Source organism: Gallinula chloropus (genome assembly GCF_964237585.1).
Source record: "Gallinula chloropus genome assembly, chromosome: 1".
Taxonomy (NCBI): domain Eukaryota; kingdom Metazoa; phylum Chordata; class Aves; order Gruiformes; family Rallidae; genus Gallinula; species Gallinula chloropus.
This window is the reverse complement of record NC_140085.1, coordinates 61,197,249-61,219,401: the sequence shown is the minus strand read 5'-3', so window position 1 is coordinate 61,219,401 and position 22,153 is coordinate 61,197,249. Positions and strand designations below refer to the sequence as shown.

Below are 22,153 nucleotides of genomic sequence, written 5' to 3'. Positions count from 1 at the left end.
GGAGTATTAAGTAGAAGCCTGTTTCAAAATAGTCTCAGCTACTTTACTCCTCTGTATTATTTTGCAAACTTTTGTTGTCCTCCTTTGCTACAAATGAAAAGTGCAAAATGAACATTTACCCCTCTGCACACAGAGTCATCATTGCCTCCCTTCACTGCTGCACTGACCAAAGGCAGTTCTGAATTTTTATATTCTTTTTCCTGAATTTTTATGGGAATGTCTGCATTAGATCAGTAAGAAGCGTATTTCTCTACTACATCTGAGCACAGCACCTCAGCCAGGAGGTGCTCCCATCCTGGGAGAAGAGTTCCAGTTTACACATAAAACTGGGACGTGTTAAAATCAGTATTTTCTATTATCTTTTAAACTCCTCATTCTGTCCCATACTAAAGTACACCTGACTCTTCTACCCCTTGTCGTGGTTTTGTGTGGCTGGGTTCTGGTGAAGATGGGGAGACTGCAGGGGTGGCTTCTGCAAGAAGCAACTAGAATCTTCCCCTAGGGCCAACAGAGTAGCTGGGCTCAAGGCCAGACTTGCTCCTGACCAAGGCTGAGCCCATTAGCAATGGTCACAGCCCCTCTCTGAGTCACATTTAAGAGGAAAAAAATAACAAACATTTGAAGCTACTTTTTGCCAGTCCACAGAAGGGAGTGAGAAGATGTAAGAAAATGCAGGCAACGAGGTCAGTGAAGAAAGGGGGGAAGAGGCGCCCCAGGCACCGGGAGAGAGATTCCCCTGCAGCCCGTGGATGATGATGGGGAGCAGAGATCCCACCTGCAGCCTGGAGCAGGTGGAGACATATGGAAGATGCTGTGACCTGCACTGGAGCAAGCTCCTGGCAGGACCTGCAGCCTGTGGAAAGAGAGGCCCATGCTGGAGCACGTTTGCTGGGGGGACTTGTGACTCCATAGAGGACCAGGCTGGAGCAGTCTGCACCTGAGAGACTGAGAGACATTCTATGAGTCTGTGACTGCACCCCACAGAAATGACCCACACTGGGGCAGCTGGTGAAGAGCTGAAGCCCCGTGGGAAAGGACTCACACTGGAGAAGTCTGAGGAGAACTGTCTCCCATGGGTGGACCTCACGCTGGAGCAGGAGAAGAGTGTGAGGAATGCCCCACCCTCCCATCCCACCCCCCAGGCTCAGAAGGAAAACAACTCATGAGGATCTGACCACCAAAACCCCCACCCCTGTCTCCCTCTGTGACACTTAGTGGGGTAGGGGGGAAGAAAGGAGAGAAATCATGAATAAAGTTGTCTACTAAGAAGGGAGGAGTGGGGGGAGGTGTTTTAAGATCCAGCTCCACTTCTCATTGTCTGACCCTGGTTTACTTCTGTGTGCAGTGTAGTGTAATAAATTAGATGGTTTGCTTTTCTATTCTGTGTTGAGTCTGTTTCGCCCGTGACGCTGATTGCGGGATGATCTCTCCTTGTCCTGATCATAACTCCTGAGCCTCTCAATATGTATTTTCCCCCCGTCCAGCTGAAAAGGGGAGTGACAAGAGTGATGTTTGTGGGCATGTGGCCTCCAGCCAGGGTCAAGCCACCCCACCCCTTGTCTCCTGCCTAAGTGATGCTAGCCCAAGTCTCCTGGCCCTGTCATGTTCTGCCTTTACTTGGGAATCAACAATAAAGTATGAGAATATGTGTCAGAATATAAAATACTTACCCCCAAATCTTTCTAAGATCACCTGAACTACTATTAGTAATTAAAAGCTGACTTTTTTTTCATTTAAAATGAAATTGAATTTATAATTACTTTGTCTAACAAAGTCCTGGGTAGCAATTTATTGAGAAAACTGTCAACCCCCCAACTTAATTATTTCTTGGTATGCTATGCACCAAATTTGGAAAGAAGAGGCAGTAAAGCTCTTTTGCTTCTATAATGCTTCATCTATGCATTCATAGCAACAAGAAATTCAGGTACTCCAATAGCAGAAAACTTACAGAAGTTAATCATGACAAACAGAAGTAACTCACTGACATGCTTTTTGAAACATTACTCAAAACCCCATACACACTTTCTGACCATTCCCACGGTAGATGCAGGTACCTGAAGAACAGCACAGAGAATGCAAAGACTTTTAACCCGCATTTATATATTACCATATAAGAAAATATGTGCTTACTCTGTTTAGTAAATCAATTTCTTCCCTCAGCTTTCCAATTAGCTCCTCTTTGTCCTGTGTCACCTTCATTAATCTCACATTTTCCTGTCTCTCCTTTGCAAGTTCCTAAAACAGAATATGCAATGAAGTTTAAAATGTAATTTTATTACTGTTTAAAATTAAAAAAAAAAGAAAAAAGCCATGCACACTTACCTAGAACCAATGCCTTTAAGCCCTTACATTGCAAGGAGCTAAAGAATCACATCTAAGAAAACATTTAACCCACAGTAAAGCTGTGTGGTATCTCTGATTCCAGAGATCATGTTTTAATTAATATTTAACTTAAGCATGAAGGCAAAATTGCATTAGGGCCCAAAACAGAAGCAAGTAAATGTAAAGTATTACCTTCCAAATCTGTTCTATTGGGAGGGTTACTCCTTTTAACCAGGCCTCCCCAAGTACTTTGAAATACATATATAGCAATTTCTATAAATGATGCTTTACTTTAAACTTTTCCATAATGTTCAATTCCAATTGTGTTCACTTAGTAATTTTCATCCATATGAAGTCAGGAATATTTGGTAAGTTACCAACAAAAATCCACTTCAGAAGACAAAGAAGCTAGGAATAGCTTACACAATAGATGACATTATTTAGCAAAACACTGGTTTAGGTGAAAAACTCAGCTGTAACATTATTATATTTTCCCAAAATTTTTTGTATGAAGGATGTCTCAAATAATTAAAAACTTTGTTTTAAATATCTATTTTAACTGTTTGATACTTTAACAAACAACTGGATGCCAATTAAATTTTATATTTAAGTACATTAAAAAATCCAGACCATGAAGATCAGAAACAGGCTTGTTAATTTTCTGAACAGCCATTGAGCCCCCTCCTTGCCCTGTTATTTGCCCTGTGTTGGTGTGTCAGGAGGCTATCTACCTCAATTATTTCTCACTTACATATCAAATGAAAACTAAATGCCTGTGATTAGAAGTTCACATTCTTCTCAGTCAGTCTGACTCTTTAAACGATTTTATAGACATAACTATCTGTACTTCAAGCAGTTAGCATCATTTCTATGTGTTATACTTGTAAATCCCCCCCACCCCCCCGTAGTTTCAAAGGTACTTTACTTCAGATGCAAGCCAAGCAGGTGTTAGCTGGTGCTCACCCTTTCAAGCTCCTCGATCCTCTTCTCCAAAGCGCTGCTCGGTATGGAACCGCCAGAGGAGTTTGCATCCCTGCTGTACCTGCCGTACGCTGTCCTGTCCATTCGGGTGTATCTGTTTGCAGCATCATCTTCTGGTGCATTAGCTGTGCTGCAAAGGCAAGAACAAAGAAGTAACAAGAATTGCTTCCCAAAGCACACAGCAGTCAGTCTAGTAAATGGCAGAGAACTTACTGCACAGCTCTTGTGTTGCTGAGACCTCACTAAATTCACTGCCCTCAGAGTCAAGTACTTGGAGAATGCAGCTCCCATGACATCAACTTTAAAGACATACTTATCCAATCTTATTTTTCAAGATTGAAAAGTTTTATGGACTGTGCACATTAAAAAACCAAGCTAAACTGTTGTATTTTGAAAAGTAAAGTACCACCATGGAGTTTAAACCAAACCCCTTTTTAAGGAGATGAAAACACAAAGGATGAAAACCGAGTATGTGTTCAAAATGTAAGAAGCTCACACACATCAACTGACTTTCCAGGAACGGTGGGTATGGCCTGCAAGGACCTGGAAATCAAACCTAAGTGAGACAGTGATGTGGCCCAACATACGAATTGTGTGCCATTTCCAAACACTTTACTTCAGGACTTGGATACACAACAGTTTGTCCTAACTCAGTTGCCAGGCTCCTACTCATTAACTGGTGATATGTATTTTCCTTTAGATCACGTGTCTATTCCTTTAAAAATCCCTGCTGTGGAATCTCAACAGATAAGCGCTGCAAATGCACGAGCCAGCTGTTAAAAGCTTTCCTGTTCTCCATTTCGACTGCTGTGTAAAAAAACAATGCTGATCTAAATATAGAGAGGAGAAGCCAAACACTTTCAAACTCACAAATTTGACAGTGCTCTGGTCATATTTTCTTCCTAATAACAAGATTATTTACCGTCAATGTAAAATCAAATGAATCATTAAGAGCAGCAGTAGAGAGTCCAGATTGCTCTGCGACCAGGCAGATACAGATCTTACCCTTCTCCATCCACCAAAAACCACACTTCTTTGACTTTGAAAATATACAGCTAAACAGCCATAGACAAAAAAACCCACCCCAAAACCAACAAAACCCCCTTGTTCAGTCTTCACCAGAGAACACAAATGGGCATACTCAAAAGCAGCAGGCCAAGGGAAGTGATTCTGCCCCTCTGCTCTCATGAGACCCCACCTGGAGTTCTGTGACCGGCTTTGGGGACAAGAAAGATGTAGAGACGTTGGGGTGAGTCCAGAGGAGGGCCATGAAGATGATCAAGGGGGTGGAGCACCTCTCCTGTGAAGACAAGCTACAAGAGCTGGGCTTGTTCAGCCTGGAGAAGAGAAGACTCTGGGGTCACCTAATTGTGGTGTACCAATACTTAAAGGGGTTCTACAGGGAAGTGGGAGAGGGACTGTTCACCAGGGAGTGCACTGATAGGACAAGGGATAATGGCTTTAAGCTGAAAGAGGGAGGGTTTAAGTTAGATGTTAGGAAGAAATTCTTTACTGTGAGGATAGTGAGGACCTGGCACAGGTTGCCCAGAGAAGCTGTGGCTGCCCCCTCCCTGTCAGTGTTCAAGGCCAGGCTGGATGGCGCTTTCAGCAACCTGGTCTAGTGAGGGTGTCCCTGCCCATGGCAGGGGGGTTGGAACTAGATGATCTTTGAGGTCCCTTCCAATCTAAAGTATTCTGTGATTCTGTGATTCTATAAAAGCCATCTGGTCACAGTCCAGGGTAACCAGCTCTAGGTGACCCTGCTGCTTGAGCATGGTGGCTGGATGAGATGCTCTCCAGAAGTCCCTTCCTACCTTAACCAGTCTGTGATTCTGTGAGATGAAATACATATACAATGGTTTGCTAGAGCATGTAGGGAAGGAATGAAAAGCACCGAGTATCCCTACAACATGTCATTTAAAACACAGGAGCGTATATGATTCATGTGCTCATTTAACAGTGTTCCATTTCATAACTCCAGAAAACCCCTGCTGACAGCGTGCAAATCTAGATGGATACAGTGCAAATCAAAAGCAGGAGTATCTGGCTAAACGATGTCTTTTCATGGATATAAAAATTGGTTTGCTCCAGTATGTGTGAAGTTTCCAAGGCACACTGACACAATTGTAAGGAATTTTGTAGCTTAATGTTATTACCATATTTAGCACTGTTTATTCATCTAGAAGATTTAAAAAAAAATAAAAATATTTCTAGGACCGGATACGCATGTTGCAACACAACATAAGAGAAATATTTTAGCTTAACTCTATAAATTCTAGATTGTTTTGCTTTCAGAAAGATGTGTTGGTTTGTACTGTTAATGTCACAAGGACAGACCACACAAAAAAAAGGCTCAATATTTCATCACTCAGAAATGAGCCCTTTTGCCAACACTGTAGTATCTCAACTCAGCTCCAGTAAGTGACCTTGGCAGATGCTCCGACAGGAAAGTGAGAAGAAAGAGCACCTAGATAGGAAGGGTTTCATTAATACAGAAAATTAAGACATTTCTGTATTTTCCTTGAAACTCAAACTCAGAAATTTTCTCATCTGTTCCTCTGGGAAGCAGACCCTAGTGAACACATTCTTTGTCAGTATCAGCAAGCACAAAGGACATCTCAGGCAGACTTCTAGGAAATAGGGTTAAAAAACAACATTCAGGGAGGCATTAAACCATAATGTAACACAAGGAATGTGACAGATAGGAAGTTCATTACTTTGGCTGTTACAACCAATATCAAGCACACAGCAACAGCAAAAAGGTACTATTCAGGACACAGCAGAGGTACCTCTAATGTCACTTTTTGAGCCTTAAACAAGGAAGCTTACTTAGAGTAACAGAATCACTGATCTTGGTGTCCGTGTATTACTAGAAGAAAACACCTATCAACCAGCCACAACAAAGATATCTATGGAAATAAAACCTGTATATTTTAATAATATTTTTAATAAACACGTAACAACACTACTACTACTGTTAATCTGTAAAAACTGAAGAGCTTTGTATACTACTAAGGAAACAAACTGGGTTTATGCCTTCTTTTGGGGAGCGAGGGGGAAACTGCATGCAAATAACAGGAGAACTTTATTAGTTTGGGACTGCAAATGAAACCTTGCTTCCTCCACTTCCTAACTGAATAAAGGTTTACAAATACTCTGTAACTTGGAAGTTGCTGGAATCTCACAAAAGGTACGAAAGAAAAGCAAGTCTATGTCAGCAGATGAGCATTGGGTAAAAGTGGTCCTTAGCACCAGCAGAAAAAGGACAGGGGTCTGCAAGTTGAAGTGATTTAGAGTCACCGCTCAAGAATGCAATTCAAAACATACCCCACACTCTTTTAGCATCCAGTAACGTATGCACATGACTCCTTCAGCAATTCCAGCCAAAACACCCAGCCACAGGCTGTGGCTGCAGGAAACGGTGCTTCTTAAAATTATCTTTCAAGAAGTGTATCTGAGATTGCATTTGTAGCCACACGCACGCTGAATTAGAGTTCTCACCCAGAGAGCAGCAAATGAAAGTGCATCTGGATAGAGAAACATCATCCCTCACTGCTGCTTCAAAGGGCCTGCTCAACGAGGTGCTTAAAGAGATCCAAGCTGTTCCACTAGAGCTTATTTTCAATTAGCCCCTATCAAAACCTTGGTTTAAATGTGCATTCCTATATGAGAATGTTGAAAACAGCAAACACTTTTGCAGCTTAAGACGACTTTCTGGCTGTACTTAAATAACAATCATATAGGAAAATCAACCCACATTGCAGGTTGACTGCTCTTACACAGTTTCATTTCAGAATGATGTTCTGGTCTTTTCCTTTAAAATAAAACCAGTTATTCACACAGAGGCAGGTTTTACGGTGATATTACAGAAAGGTGGAATAAATCCTGCTCCTTCCAATGCCTCTTTGATACTCCCAATGCCCTCCTGAAGCACTGCCCCAACTGCAATTTCATCCAATTAAAATCACACACTCAAAACAAGGTTTCATTGATTTCAAGTATAAAACATTTCTTTTCATTGCTAAAATTGTAATTTTACTTGATTAGAAAACTCCTAATTGATTACATCAAAGCAAAGGACAGTATTTCTAAATAGGCCACCTTGGACTTCTCTCACTTCAGACTGCTTAAGCCCAGTTCATTGCTTTCAGAGCTGAGCTACAGAAAGGCAATCTTGTCTTCTCTACAGCCTCGTATTCCCAGCCTCCTCCACTTTCCCTGGCTCTGGTCTTCAGGTGACTGAGCAGGAAACCATTCAAGGAGCTGATGCAGCAATCCAGAGCCCAGCAATAAGAAGCCACCCTTCAGCCACAGTGGCTCCCTGAAGTGTCACCCTGTCCTGTTGCACGAGTGCTAACTGACACAAGGGACAGTGAGGAACCCTAGACCATCAAACACTTCTGCAGAAATAAACACCACGCCCTTCTTCTTCCTCATAACACCAATATTGGCTGAGAAGGGGATACAACGGTCAAGAACAGCACCTTGAGTGATGCCTGTCTATTTTGAGAGTTCCTATCTCCGTAGTGGTGGCCTGAAGGTAACAAGCTAGATGAGACAATGCTTCTATAGCCAACCCTTGCTGCAGAACTCCCAGACACAGGCAAGTCTGGGCATAGTGTTATGAAACAGTATTTTGCAGCTGTTCTGTTTTTTGGTTGGGTTTTTTTTTTAAATTAGTGAGACCAAGGCTAGTATGATTGAATGTAAATTGTTACAGTTTAAGCTTTGTAGTAATCTAAAACCACCAAGCAAGAGAATTTCAGCACTGACATTTCCTTCAGAGCACCTCCAACGAGCTCCTTTCCTACTTGTGAGCTCTTCTTCCTCATTTATTTTTCAACTCTTGCATGAATGTTAAACTTGAGTACAATGTAGTCTTCCAGAACTAGCAGGCCACAGTCTCTACCTGTTGGGTTCCTTGTCAGTGTGCCATGCTATCCTAAAAAGAGGGGAAAAAAACCTCTCTGACGTTAGGTCTGGAAATCATAAAACCATACCATATTGTATTCATTTCCACTAATAAGCAAACTTATATGGGGAACACACCCCTGAACCACGAAGAGATTTTAATCTAACTCTTTCTGTAAACTGATCCAGCCTGATCTGTCTGATCTATGAACCATGCAAAAATCTTCTGAGTTATTTTAAATCCTGATTTGCAGGGTTTTCTTTTCAGTTTAAGACATTTCTAAAAAAGAAGCTGAATTGGTTCAAAAGCTAGTAGGCAGGCTTAAAAAATAAGCTCTTAAAACAAACTCTCTGTGCTAATAAAAATATTCCTATGTCCACCTACATGTATCTTGCTTTATTGTTACTCACAAACTTTTTATTACACAGAACTCAAGAGAAACATGATGCATGTTTACATGTAGAATACACTCCACTACTGCAATAAACAGAATACATTTTGTCATTCTCTTGTCTGAGAAATCAGTGATGACACCAGGTAGGCTGATAGCATCAGACCCAAATCAGAACAAAACATTCTTACTAATGGCAATGTGCTTGTTGCTTAACATAACTGCCCACAAAGCAGCATGAAAACTGGCAGACCCAGTTAACTAGAACAGAATTTTGGTATGGCCAGGATAAGGTGTGCCACATGAAGAAAAGCATAGGGAAAAAATGAAAGATGAGGAAGTTGATAGGGGCTGTTACCACTAAAGGGTATCTACACTTGCTAATCACATGAAGCTCACAGAACAGACGGCAGGTCACAGTTCTGTCCTGTGGCCTTCATGTCAGTATGACCCTGAAGGTTCTGGTCATGCTTTTAATAGATTTTACAGTACCACTCCAGATCCCAACAGAACCATTGCTTTCTTTTGAAAACGTTTTATGCAATTAATCAAGCAACTACAGAGGAGCCCCTACACAAACTTTCATGGATTAAGTATGAAAAGTTTTAAAGTAAATTCAGAAGACAGGCTAAAATTGCAGATTAAGAACCTCATCGCAAACTTTTATTTATTTTACTGCACAAGGAGCCAGGCTCAGTTTGTCCAAGTCAGCCAGAACACAAGTAGAATAACACAACAGCAGCCAGAGCTCATTTGTAAACATGTCTTCCAGTCAACGGGCACTCAGTGAAACAGGTTTCTCAGCAATGTCGTATAAAGGTTTAACCACGGATTGCTGCAGCCATATAAGGCAAAGGAGCCACTACCTCTGATTAAACAGGTAGTAAAATCTATGCAATTCATTGAGCACTTGAACACACAGAGAGAACAGCAATTCCATGAGAACATGCAGCATAGATCCTTCTCTGCTCTTCAGTCTCTCGTGTCTTGCTATGCCCAAGAGGCTGGGTAGGCATGAAAACAACTATATGGGAAGGGAAAGAGAAGGTACTGGAAGCCCAGGATGGTATCACTTAGTCAAGACTAGAAGTCAGCAGAGGGCAGAGGACAGGGATGAAACAGGGGAATTAAAAAAGACAAGACCAGGACCTCAACAGTTAAATATAAGGATGTAGAAGAAAGGGGGAGAGAGAGGAATTTCCTAGCTGGGCTAGGAAATGGAAACCAGTGACGTTGAGGCAGAAAGCAACAGAGAAGGAGCAGCAGTAGTAAAGATGAGGAATAATTACCTGAAAATTCCTTACAAATAATGCATCTATAACAGAGCCCAAGACTTTAGGAAAATACTTTTTTTTTTCATTTTTCATATGCCTACAAAGTCTACTAACAGTCTCTTCCCCACCCACAAAGTAGTGACAACCTGTTCCCAGAATAGCACAGAGAACAGCTTCAAATGGATCTCAAAGTGGTTGCCCCTCTGTGAGAATACACTTTGCTATTAGCCTGCTTTGAAAACCTAAAGTAGTACACTCAAAACTATTAAAAGCACATTAAGCTGATCAAATTCAAGCCTTCAAGCAGCTTATGGTCTCAATTCAGCCTTTTGGCATTCACATTCCAGCTCTAGGTGTAATCACAGAATGGCATTTTCAGATCCCATTTCTGTTGTATTTGGGACTGAAGTGAGATCCCAGTGATCTGAATGAGAGTTACCATAGAGCTGCCTGTTTTGTTAGACAGACCTCCTGTTGCTGCAGATGTTGGAAGGGGCAAACAAGCTGAAAGCTGTCAGAACAGAGGAGGACTGTGGTCCTGACTCCTTTGGCACTCACGTCAGAAAGCGAAGCCACTGGGAGACATACTTTTTTCAAGTACTCTTACCTGAAAAATTCCTTCAGCAGAGGTAGAAATTTTCAAATAAAAAGGAAAATCAACAGATACTGTCAACTCAGTGTGCATTGTACATCTCATGGAGATACAGTCAGAATAAAACTCACACAGTATCTGCAAGCACTGGGCACTGTGCTGACCCCACAGGAAAATATTCCATTGTTTTCAACATGAGGTTTAAAGACTATGTAATGAGTAAGACAGTTGGTAACTTATATGACAAAATATTTAACAGCAGCTCACAGCAAGTCAGATTCCTACTGAATGTAGTGAAGGGGGAAATTCCTGAACAAAGAATGTACATCCTACCTGTAACTAAAGCTAGCTGAACAAGACTGCTCAAGCAAGTCTTGTTCTAGCACCTTCCAGCTTTGGAGTTTCCTATTTTTGCAATGCTAATCAGAAGAATTAGCTTATTGTCAAATAAACTGCAAATGTGATCGTGCAAACTTCTATTTATAACCACCCTCCACAGAACCGAGTTTTTGCAACATATACAGCATGTGAAGAGAGTAAAGATAAGATTTGTGAAAAGCCACAAAGCACTATGACACACACCACTAAGTATTTGGCAGACACCAAAAGCAATGAAATTCTGCACAGGGACTGATGAGGAAGTAGATGGAACTAAAATGTATTTGATTATAAAGAAAGTAATCATGGAATTGTATCATTACTAAGCCTGTGACAATAACTCCACCCATTCTGCAATGACAAAGTGATTAAAAAAAATCCAACAAACCTATCAGCAATAAAAAGCAGCACTCAACCAGGTTTATAAGAACTCAGAAATGCAAAGACAGCACCACACCAAGAAACAGCATAGCAGGATAGGTAATTGGTTTTTAGAATGAGAGTAGTGAGGCACTGGAACGGATTGCAGATGCCCCCTCCCTGGAAGTGTTTAAGGCCAGGCTTGATGGGGCTTTGGCAACCTGGTCTTGCAGGCACGGAAGGTGCCTTCCTACCCAAACCATTCCATGATTCCACAGGTGAACACATCTGAGGGGTGGAAAATATACTAGTGTAGACAAGATAATTGTAGGTGCCCTTTGCAGTTACTTCTACAACCAGGATATACAAACACAGATGAATTAACCACCTACACATTTTACCTGAGTAAAGGATATTTAAAAGTTAATATGTTCATGTGTCAAATAAAAACATGTTTACATAAGTGCCTTGATTCAGTTGATGTATTTTAGACCTCATGCTACCATTACATTTTTCTAATATTTGTGACAGCTGCATCAATACTAATTACACATGGACAAAAGTTTCACACACTGGTCAGGTACATCAAGAGGTTCTGAAATACTTTTGTGCTTGAAGAACTTGACTAATAACTGGGATAACACTTGACTCAAAGGCAAATAGCTAACAGGACATGCTAAACGTGGGCAGCATCCCCTACAACCAAGACAGCAGTATGACAAAACCACAGACATTTCTTTCAATATTACTGTGAATTATCTTCCTGTATAAAACTTCAGAAGATGGCACTTCATAAATTAACTGTGAAACTACTAGCTCCTAGGTAATGTGTAGTTAAGGTAGAGATTTCCTTGGGAAAATGTTCTGCACTAGTAAGACCCTGCAAAATACTGACTGAATTTATTTTAAAATAGTAATATAACAAAGAGGGTTGGACAAGTTTGCTGCATCTCTCAGGTCCTTACTCCAAAATCAAGCAATGTATCTATGGTAGTAGTGTGGTGGCCTCTACTACAGACACCCACCTAAACAGCTTTATTTCTGGCAGAACTCTATGTGTAAAGAACCGCGTTGTATGCAAGAATCTCATACCTTTTATACCTGCTTGACACCATCCTGGAGGAGTCCTAAAAGAAACAAAGGAAAAGCTAGTTAACATTTTTCTTGTACTTCCAAAATACTTTATCATGCCATAGAAGACAAATCCTGCAGTTAAGAGCAGGAGACCTGTGCCTCAAACAGCTGCTGCACAACTATGTTGTGCACTATTTTGCTGTCAGGAGTACAGAGAACCAGAATTCTTGTAACCATGTTAATGTTTCTGGACATCAGCTCAGAACCCTTAAGCAGCAGCTTCTGGCTACACCTTAAAACTGGATGCACTTAACCTGTGGACACTTCCTCACAGAACACCAAGCAGCTTACCAAAGCTGTACATACCCTGCCAGCGATACGTGTTCACAACCACTACCGATAGGGAAATACTTGTGAACTTCAGTAGCTGTTCACCTACTCGTGTCCAAGCAAGATGTTCCCATTCTTTGGCACCACTGCTGTCCCTCCAGATGGAATAAAAACTGAAGCCAGTACAAAGCTGACACCCAAATCAATTTATTATGTATCAAGTCAGTCATAACTACAGGTACGCTCTTCACCACGCTTAGGCCAGGTGCTGGAGGCTGGCTCACCTTGGTTTCTCTCAGGCTGACTGAAGTCATCTTTGGCATCTGCTGTTAAGCAGGTAGGCTGGAAGTCAGTACCTGGATGTTCTGTGCACTTAAGTGTCTGACAGTGACTTGTCAATCTGCAGTAAGTCAATTTTTAGATCACTGCTTTCTAATCACCTGCAGAGGCTTAATGCATTCTAACTACAAATTTAAATATACTCTACATCTGCTTTGACTGCTATTCCAGAATTGTCTTATGTACTGAAGTAGTGAGAAGCAGGACACATTGTAAATGAAAGTACATGTTTTAAATGGGAATTCAGCAGTGCACAAGCTATGCATCATATTTTTTCTAGTTTAAGGTAAACAATTTCATTGCTTTTCAGATTCCCACAATGCTGTAAGAAGATGTTTTCATTAACATTACATTTTGATTGGTCTGTAGGTTTGGGGTTTTTATTTGAAAAAAATCCATTATGCTTTTATTCTGACTCTATAAAAATGGAAATGGGACCTGAAAGAACACTGGGGAAAGGGGCTTATTTATTGTTACACATTCCCTCAGAATACATTGATGCATTATGCAAATATAAGAAAAGCTGAAATACATTTGCATCAATAATGCTGTGCTTGTAGCTTCCCAATACCAGTCTGATCAGACAGAAAAATTAAAGACATGTTTCAACTCGTAAATGATGTCTCAGATTAGACTCAGTAAGACCACAAATATTTTTTAGCATGTTGTAAGAAGAACATGAAGCAATTATTTTGTTAGTCATAGACAAAACTCAACCCCCCAGCATCAGCAAAATATTAGGTAAAAAGTCAGGAAAGGATATTTAAGAAGTTAATGAATGAACAATTGTTTTTACTGGAAAAAATAATGGCAAAGAATGAAATTCTATTTATGACACTAGCTGCAGACAAAGGAATAAATGAGTTCCCGAAAGAAGATGCAAGAGAAATTCCATCTGCTCTTAAAATTCTACATAACATTACACTACCTTCACTGATCACCATATTAATGTCTTTGTATGTAAACAAATGAACTAAAAATAGGATAAAAAGAATATTCTTTTATTATAGAAAATAAAGTTGACAAAAATATTTGCATTACAGAAAAAAACCTTGATCTTAAAAGTCAATTTTATTTTATGATGTATTTTCAACTTCTGCAACCAGCAGAACACTATTAAACTTATGTCATGGGAACTATTTAAAGAAACCCACAAAGTGGTGTGAAACTGCTATTTTAACACTGATAACTATTTTATCATTGATGACAGCATCTGAAAAGTAGCAATTCGCAGCTATGAAACAGCAACATAATTTCACCTCTAAAAGGGCAAGGAAACAGAATTTTAAATAGTACCAATGCTATTTTTAAAGTCTGGTACGTTATCTTTGAAAGGTCGTGGCAGAAGAGGGAGGCTTCTGAGGGCTGGAAGGAAGTAAATGACACTCCTATCTTCAAGAACGAATAACACACAGGGAGCTGCAGGCCAGACCTTACCTCAAACCTTCTGAAGGACAAGGTGAAATCAGCATGGATATGAAGGGAAAATCATGCCTGACTGACCGGACAGCCTTCTGCAACAGGATGACTGGCTCAGTGTATGAAGTGACAGCAGATGATGTTTATCTCAGTTTTAGCAACACCTGCCTACACAGCATATGCATAGGCAAACTGCTGAAATACGGACCAGGTAAATAGGCTGTGAGGTGTAAGGAAAAGTGGCTGGAATACTGGGATCCATGCTGTTGTAAACAGCAGCATGGAAAAGATCAGCAGAAAATAAAGAAAGGAGGAAGATTCCTGTTCTGCAAAGAATTAACCTAAAAGAAGATCCTAATTTATAAATCTTGCTTATACACTTTAGTATTTTTAACCTTTGAGTTTTAACCCATGTTTGAAATTATCTAGTAATTACTAAAAAAATGACTGATTTGTCAAAAAAAAAAGTTTATGGGCAATGAAGAGATCATTTTATTTGAACATCTCCCTTTAAGAAAGGACTTCTTTTTACTGACTCTGGAAATCCTGAACAGAGGAGCAATCAGTAAAGAATTTTCACCAGTATGAATATTTATTCATGTTCATACTGGTGAATAAATATTGCTGTCAAAGACGTCTAACAACATCAGTTCTTCATCCAGGGTTGAAATCACTCATTCAAACACAGTATTCAGAACACCGCTTTACAGTTACTTTTGCTTCTCGCACATCATCTCTGGCAGCCTGCGTCACCTTTTAACATTGTATACTGCTGCTGTTAAATTGTGTAGTAAAGTAGCCTTGCTCTTGCTCCATCTCAAGTGGGAGTTCAAGACTGACAGGAAACTGGTTGTGTCTATGAAAGCATTTGTGCAGTCACATATTAATGCATGCTAGGGTGTAATCTAAGGAAAAAGCCAAGATTTGTCTAATTCCACATGAGCTCCTTCCTCTGGTTCACCAGACAGCCTAACACACACACACACCTGCTGCACAGAAGGAGAATGTGTAAGGGCAGAAAAGGCAGCTGAGTCCATTTCCATTAACAAAACCATTTACCACCAATTAAATTTCTGTCAAACTAGGATGTAAGCAACTCCACTAACTCCCCCCTCTGCTCCTGCCTCATCTTGGCCCTTCATCTGGCCAATACAGAGATTACATAAACAAGCTGGTCCTCAGGCTTTAAACAAATAGAGTTGTCTGTGTTTACAAGTGTCTGACAAAGATTCCCAGATGTTACACCAAGCCCACCATTACAAATCGGCTAGTTAAAACACACTAACAAATACTGTTTTTTAAACATGTACAAACTCTGGAGTCAGCTGGACTATGGAAACAGTTCACTGGAATCCCTTGAAAGACTACTTACAAGTTTCACAAACAGTTACAGCAAATTGCCTGGATCAAATCAGGCTGCTACAACAGGCTGGTGCACTTATACTGGCAATGTAGAGTATGTGCTGTTCCAGAGCCTAACCACCCTCGTAGTGGAGAATTTCTTCCAATCTAAATCTAACCCCTTCCAATTTAAAACCATTACCCCCTCGTCCTATCACTCCATGCCCTTCTAAAAAGAAGTCCCTCCTCAGCTTTCTTGTAGGCCTCTTCAGGTACTGGAAAGCCACTATAAGGTTCCCCCTGGAGCCTTCACTTCTGAACAAGCTCAATTCTCTCAGCCTGTCTTCATAGAAGAGATGTTCCAGTCCCCTAATCGTCTCTGTGGCCCTCCTCTGGACCTGTTCCAACAGCTCCATGTCCTTACTGGAGACTCCAGAACTGGACACAGTACTTCAGGGAGGGTCCCATGAGAGCAGAGAACATGGGGGAATCACCTCCCTCAACCTGCTGGCCATGCTCCTTTTGATGCAGCCCGGGATGTACAGTTGGCCTTCTGGTCTGCAAGTGCACACTGTCAGCTCGTGTCAAGCTTCTCACCCACCAGCACCCCCAAGTCCTTTTCTGCAGGGCTGCTCTCTATCACATCATCTCCCAGCCTGTACTGATGATGAGCATTGCCCTGACCCAGGTGCAGGACCTTGTACTTGTCACTGTTGAACCTCATGAGGTTCACATGGGGCCACTTCTCCAGCTTGTCCAGGTCCCTCTAGATGACACCCCATGCTTCCGGTGTGTCAATTGCACCTCAGCTTGGTGTCATCTGCAGACCTGCTGAGGCTGCACTTAACCTCACAGCGTCACTGATGAAAGTATTAAATAATACTGGTCCCAGTACAGACCTCTGAAGGACACCACTTGCCACAGATCTCCATCTGGACACCGAGCCACACTCTACAGATGCGACCATCCAACCAATTCCTTATCCACCGAACAGTCCACTCATTGAATCCATCTCTCTCGAGTTTAGAGAGAAGGGTGTTGTGAGGGACTTTGTCACAGGCTTTACAGAAGTTCAGACAGATTGCATCCATTGCTTTTCCTGTGCCCACTGATGTGGTCACCGCATCATAGAAAACCACTAGGTTGGTCAAGCAGGTTTTGCCTTTGGTGAAGCCACGCTGACTGACTCGAATCACCTCCCTGTCTTCCACGTGCCTTAGCATAGCTCCTAGGAGGATCTTACATCTATTCTGAGACTCATTACATTTTATTACAGTGGAAAAGAATCTGGGGGTGTTGGTTGACACTCTCGCCTGAACATGAGCCAGCAGTGTGTCCAGGTGGCCAAGAAGGCCAACAGCATCCTGGCTTGCATCAGGAATAGTGTAATCAGCAGGACCAGGGACTCCATCATCCCCCTGTACTCAGCTCTGGCGAGGCCACACCTCAAATACTGTGTTTGGTTTTGGGCCCCTCACTACAAGAAAGACATTGAGGCCCTGGATCGTGTCCAGAAAAGGGCAATGAAGCTGGTGAAGGGTCTGGAACACAAGCCTTATGAGGAGCAGCCGAGAGAGCTGGGACTGAGTAGCCTGGAGGAGGCTCAGGGGAGACCTTATTGATCTCAACTACCTGAAAGGAGAGTGTAGTAAGCTGGGGGTCAGCCTCTTCTCAAAGGTAAGTAGTAACAGGACAAGAGGGAATGGCTGCAAGTTGCACCAAGGGGAGGTTCAGGTTGGAAATTGGGAGAAATTTCTTCTCAGAAAGAGTGGTCAGGCATTGGAATGGGTTGCCCCGGGAGGTGGTGGAGTCACCATCCTTCAGGGTCTTCAAGGAAAGACTGGATGAAGTACTTAGGAATATGGTTTAGTTAGTAACGTAGGTGGTAGGGGGATGGTTGGACTAGATGATCTTGGAGGTCTTTTCCAACCTTAATGATTCTGTGATTTCTTTCCTGGTGTGGATTTCCTAGAGATGACCTCAAACACTCTTTACTCACCCAGTAAATCTTTTTTCTAAACAGTCATTCTAAACACGAGCTTTTATTTCTAAAACTGTTAACAAAGCATGAAGTTATCACCACCTATTAATCAGTTACAAAATAAACTGAAACAGGAACCTGGTATGATTAAAAAAAAGAAAAAAAAGCTGACTTCCTGTTCTTAAATACCCTGACAGAATCTTTTGTATTTTGATCTTCCTTTGATTTGTATTCTGTCAAGTTAGAACCAATACATTTTAAAAGAAACTTGTTTAATTTACATCCAACTGATGTTTTTAAAACATGCCATAATGAATAAAACATAACAGAATGAAACCTTGAGCCAGAAAAAGACATTCCTATATTCTGGAGATTAGAATTCAGTTGCCAGAACTATTTTGATATTGTGGCACCCAGAAACTTAATTCCAGGTCAGCAATACAGAACGACTGCTTCTGTCTGAAGCAGTTGATGTAGAGAAGCAAGACCTAAAAAGATGTTGTCAAGGAAAAGGAAGATAGAATTTCGTGACCTGTGCTAAAGAGAGTACATTTGAGATTAATATACCCTTTATATATTTACAGTACCTGAATGGGGCTTACAAGAAATCTGGTGAGGGGCTGTTTACAAGGCCATGTAGTGATAGCACAAGGGGCAATGTCTTTGAACTGAAGGCCAGTAGATGTAGATTAGATAGTAGGAAAAATTCTTCCCTGTGAGGGCGGTGAGGCCCTGGCACAGGTTGCCCAGAGAAGCTGTGGCTGCCTCCTCCCTGGCAGAGTTCAAGGCCAGGTTGGATGGGGCTTTGTGCAGCCTGGTCTAGTGGAGGGTGTCCCTGCCCATGGCAAGGGGTTTAGAATGAAATGAACTTGAAGGTCTCTTCCCTAGGCTGTTCTATGATTCTGTGTAGAGTAACCTAAAAATAAAGACAGCACCACAAGTTACCAGTTCCCTAGACTGACTTTGAATTTCCCAGGCCCTTTCACTGCAGGCCATATGAAATCCATGCATCTTCAACAGGTTCCAAGCAGTCTCTTCTACTTCTTGACTACGAAACCCCTTAAGGGGAAAAACTATTCAATTTCTTTATTCAAAAGGGAAATCTGAAAGCTTGCCATTCTCTGAGAGGTATGTGTGTTTCTGGACTATGGATGAATGATGTCTTAGGTGGAAACTCTGCAGTTCACTTTAGCTCACACAGCAAAGCCTCAGTGAAGTACTGCACTACCGACATGCACGTCTGCAGAGCCTGATCATGTGCTGGTTTTGCTTTTCTAGAAATCAGGAGCAATGAAGACAACTATGAAAAGAAAGCCTCTTCTCAAAATTTGCCAAGATCCAAGGGTACATACCTATGAGCTCTGTCTCAGCACCTGCCTCACCTGGCTCCTGCAGAGTAACTGAAACGTTCTTACACATGGCTTGCCTGGGCACCACACCACACAGACACAGGCACGCCACTTTCTGAGCTCAGCTGAGTGGGAAGGATGGTTCAAAGATACCTGAATGCCTCAAAGAAGGGCTGCAACATGGGCAGCAACACTGAAGTCTGCCACACAAATGCTCATTCTGTCCTGACCTATGACAGAATCAAAAGGTTGGAAAAGACCTTTAAGATCAAGTCCAACCATTCCTGTCCTGTGCTAAACCATATCCCTAAGTACCTCATCTACCCTTTTTTTTAAACATATCCAGGGATGGTGACTCAACCCCTCCCTGGGCAGCCTGTTCCAGTCCCTGCCATATGTAGGTTTCACAGTGGTTCTTTCCCTGAAAAATAATATTAATTAAACCTAACACCTAACTTTGTGGACTACTTCTTGTCTGATAAGGTTTACAAACTATTTGTATTTTTATACAGAGGATTTTTAATTTTATTAGTTCTTATAGTTCACCTGTATCTTTTAATCAGCTTTTAAACAGAGGTTAAGAACACAGAATCACAGAATGGTTCTGATTGGAAGGGACCTTATATTTCTGTTACATACACTTATATGTATGTATTTCTATATACTATACTTCCTTAAACTACAGCATGTTGTTTTAATGTAGATTTACAAGCACAGTCATGTGATTAGGTAACTGTAGTGCGTTTACAAAGTCCTAAATGTTTCTTAATTATTACATGTAACATCTAAAGTAAACTTAACCTATTAATTACAGATGAAAAATTGCTTAGAAAAAGAAGACAGCAGCATGACAGAAAATGAAAGAAATACAGTTAAAATTATGCTTCCACCTAATGATCAGTCTGTGGTCTAAACCTTGGGGGGTAGGGTACAAACAAAAAACCACACACAGACCAGAAAACCAAATTTCAATCAGGGAAAAATGTCCTTACTTCCATTCACTTAAGTGAACCTTATCATTATTTTTTTTACAGCCTCATTTACTACCTTTAATTATTGTGTAATTAATTCAAACTAGAACTAACAGAGACACGCTGGAACGCCTGGGTGCGAATGCTACGCGTAATTCCTGTGAAGCCAAAGAAATTCTGAGTCATCTCCCTGTTTACACAGAGCCAGGAGGCCACGGAGAAACACTACAGGAATGTCTAGGGAATCAAATAAGAGGTCTAACAGGGAGGTGGTAAGTGGCCTGCATTCTTACCTATGAAGGAATGTATCAAGGACATTAGGTGAGAGGAAAAAATTAAAGAAATGCTTGCAGGTAAATCAAGTAACCCCCCGAGAAGTCAAGTGTCATCAAGAAAAAATCAGGTCCCAAAAATAGGAAACTGGAAATACTCACTAAAACATGTGACCAGTGGGTTGTTGGTTTGGTTTTTTTTCTTTCTTTCTTTGTTATTCTCCATTTCTATAGCCAAGCAATGTTCAATACCAAAAAGCCAGAACAAGAGGTCAGGACAAGCAGTTAGGCACTCAGAACAAAAGCTATGAAGGAGCTGATTAGATCAGGCTGACAAGATCTGAGGTGACTCACTGACAGAGCAGAGCTAGAAAAAATGAAGACAGACAGTGATTATATTCAACAACATGACCTTCATGGATCAGTGTTGAAGACTAACAATGTAGGCTTCCTAAAATTCCCCGAAAAGGAACTTGTAAATACTTGTACAAAGCTCCCAAATGTAATGTGTCAATCAGTCATAAAAGAATATCAATAATGTTGTCAGAAACCTGAAGAATGTCTCCAACATGGAAGGGAAAAGAACAGGATCTAAAACGTACCACTTGATGCTAAAACAGGAGAGCTTTTAAAAAAGCAGAGTTGAGATGGGCATAAACCTTTACAGCACAGAGAAATTAAAAGAGTTGTGTCAGGATCTTAAGTCACAGGAGAGCTACGTCACAATGTGAAACTCACAGCACAGCCCAGGAGAACGAAAACACAAGCAGAATTTGCTGTGTGTTATCACAAGTGTAAGTAACAAATCCTGGAAGGAGACAGGTCCACAGCCCCTTCACAACACACCAGCCTCTGTCCAGACATACACACACACAAAATACAATTTCCCAAAATTATTTTCAGTGGGGTTTGTCTCACAGTTGGAGGAGCATTATAACTCACCTGAGTGCTGAGCTGTTTGCTGTTTTGCACACAATGTGCTAGAATCATCACTAGTGATAAAACCAACTTCTTCAGTGGAACCAGCTTAAAACAATGAACCGTCCTGCCTGCCTTTACTTAGGTGCTGGGTCCAAGAAAAGAGAGGGCCTTGTCCATGAGTTTGCCAACAGAATGGGCCTGACAGCTTCTATTAATAAAACAGTACATGGAGGCTGACAAATCCAGAGACTAGGACTATGGCTCCAAAGACACTGAGTTGCCACATCCATGGTTAAAAGCACATCTGAGGTCTCCTCTATGTCCCATCGATCGGTTCCCTCCTAGTTAAAGGCATCTGAAACAATGTGAGCTACAGCCCAAAAGGGCCTTTTCATGGCATTAAACTGACTAAGGGCATGCAGCTGTTTCCGGGCTAGAAAAGACTTGTAATGTCTTCATAGTAAGACACAGCAGCCAAACTGGTGCTGTGATGTCCACACTATGTGTAAGGACTGGTTCCTGGCACATTATTCCTCACAAAGTCCCCAGAAATTATGTAGGAGAATACTACGTAGCATGAACCAAAACCATGGCAGAAAGCCTTGCTAATGATTAAGCCATAAGCTCTATCAGCAGGGCAGTGGTTGAGCTCACACCCAAGTATTTCCCTTTTTAGCAGAATAAACTTATCAGACTCTTTCCACTGAACAACTCTGTATTCCAGCTTCCTCCTCCCTCAGAATCACAGAATCACAAGGTTGGAAAAGACCTTTAAGATCATCAAGTCCAACCGTTCCTGTCCTATGCTAAATCATATCCCTAAGTACCTCATCTACCTGTCTTTTAAACACCTCCAGGGATGGTGACTCACCCACCTCCCTGGGCAGCCTGTTCCAGGCCCTGACAACTCTTTCAGTAAAAATTTTTTTCCTAACATCTAATCTGA

General features: G+C 41.4%; 1 protein-coding gene across 1 annotated transcript in view; it reads right to left on the bottom strand.

The window, feature by feature from the left end:
* The window catches only part of PAWR (pro-apoptotic WT1 regulator), a 79,441-nt gene that overhangs the window by 3,399 nt on the left and 53,889 nt on the right, over positions 1–22,153 (bottom strand). The window contains exons 3-5 of the mRNA XM_084267164.1: positions 12,303–12,337; positions 3,286–3,433; positions 2,131–2,235 (exon numbers count right to left, since the gene is read on the bottom strand). Coding sequence (XP_084123290.1) covers positions 2,131–2,235; positions 3,286–3,433; positions 12,303–12,337 — 288 coding nt within the window. The remainder of the gene's footprint in view (positions 1–2,130; positions 2,236–3,285; positions 3,434–12,302; positions 12,338–22,153) is intronic.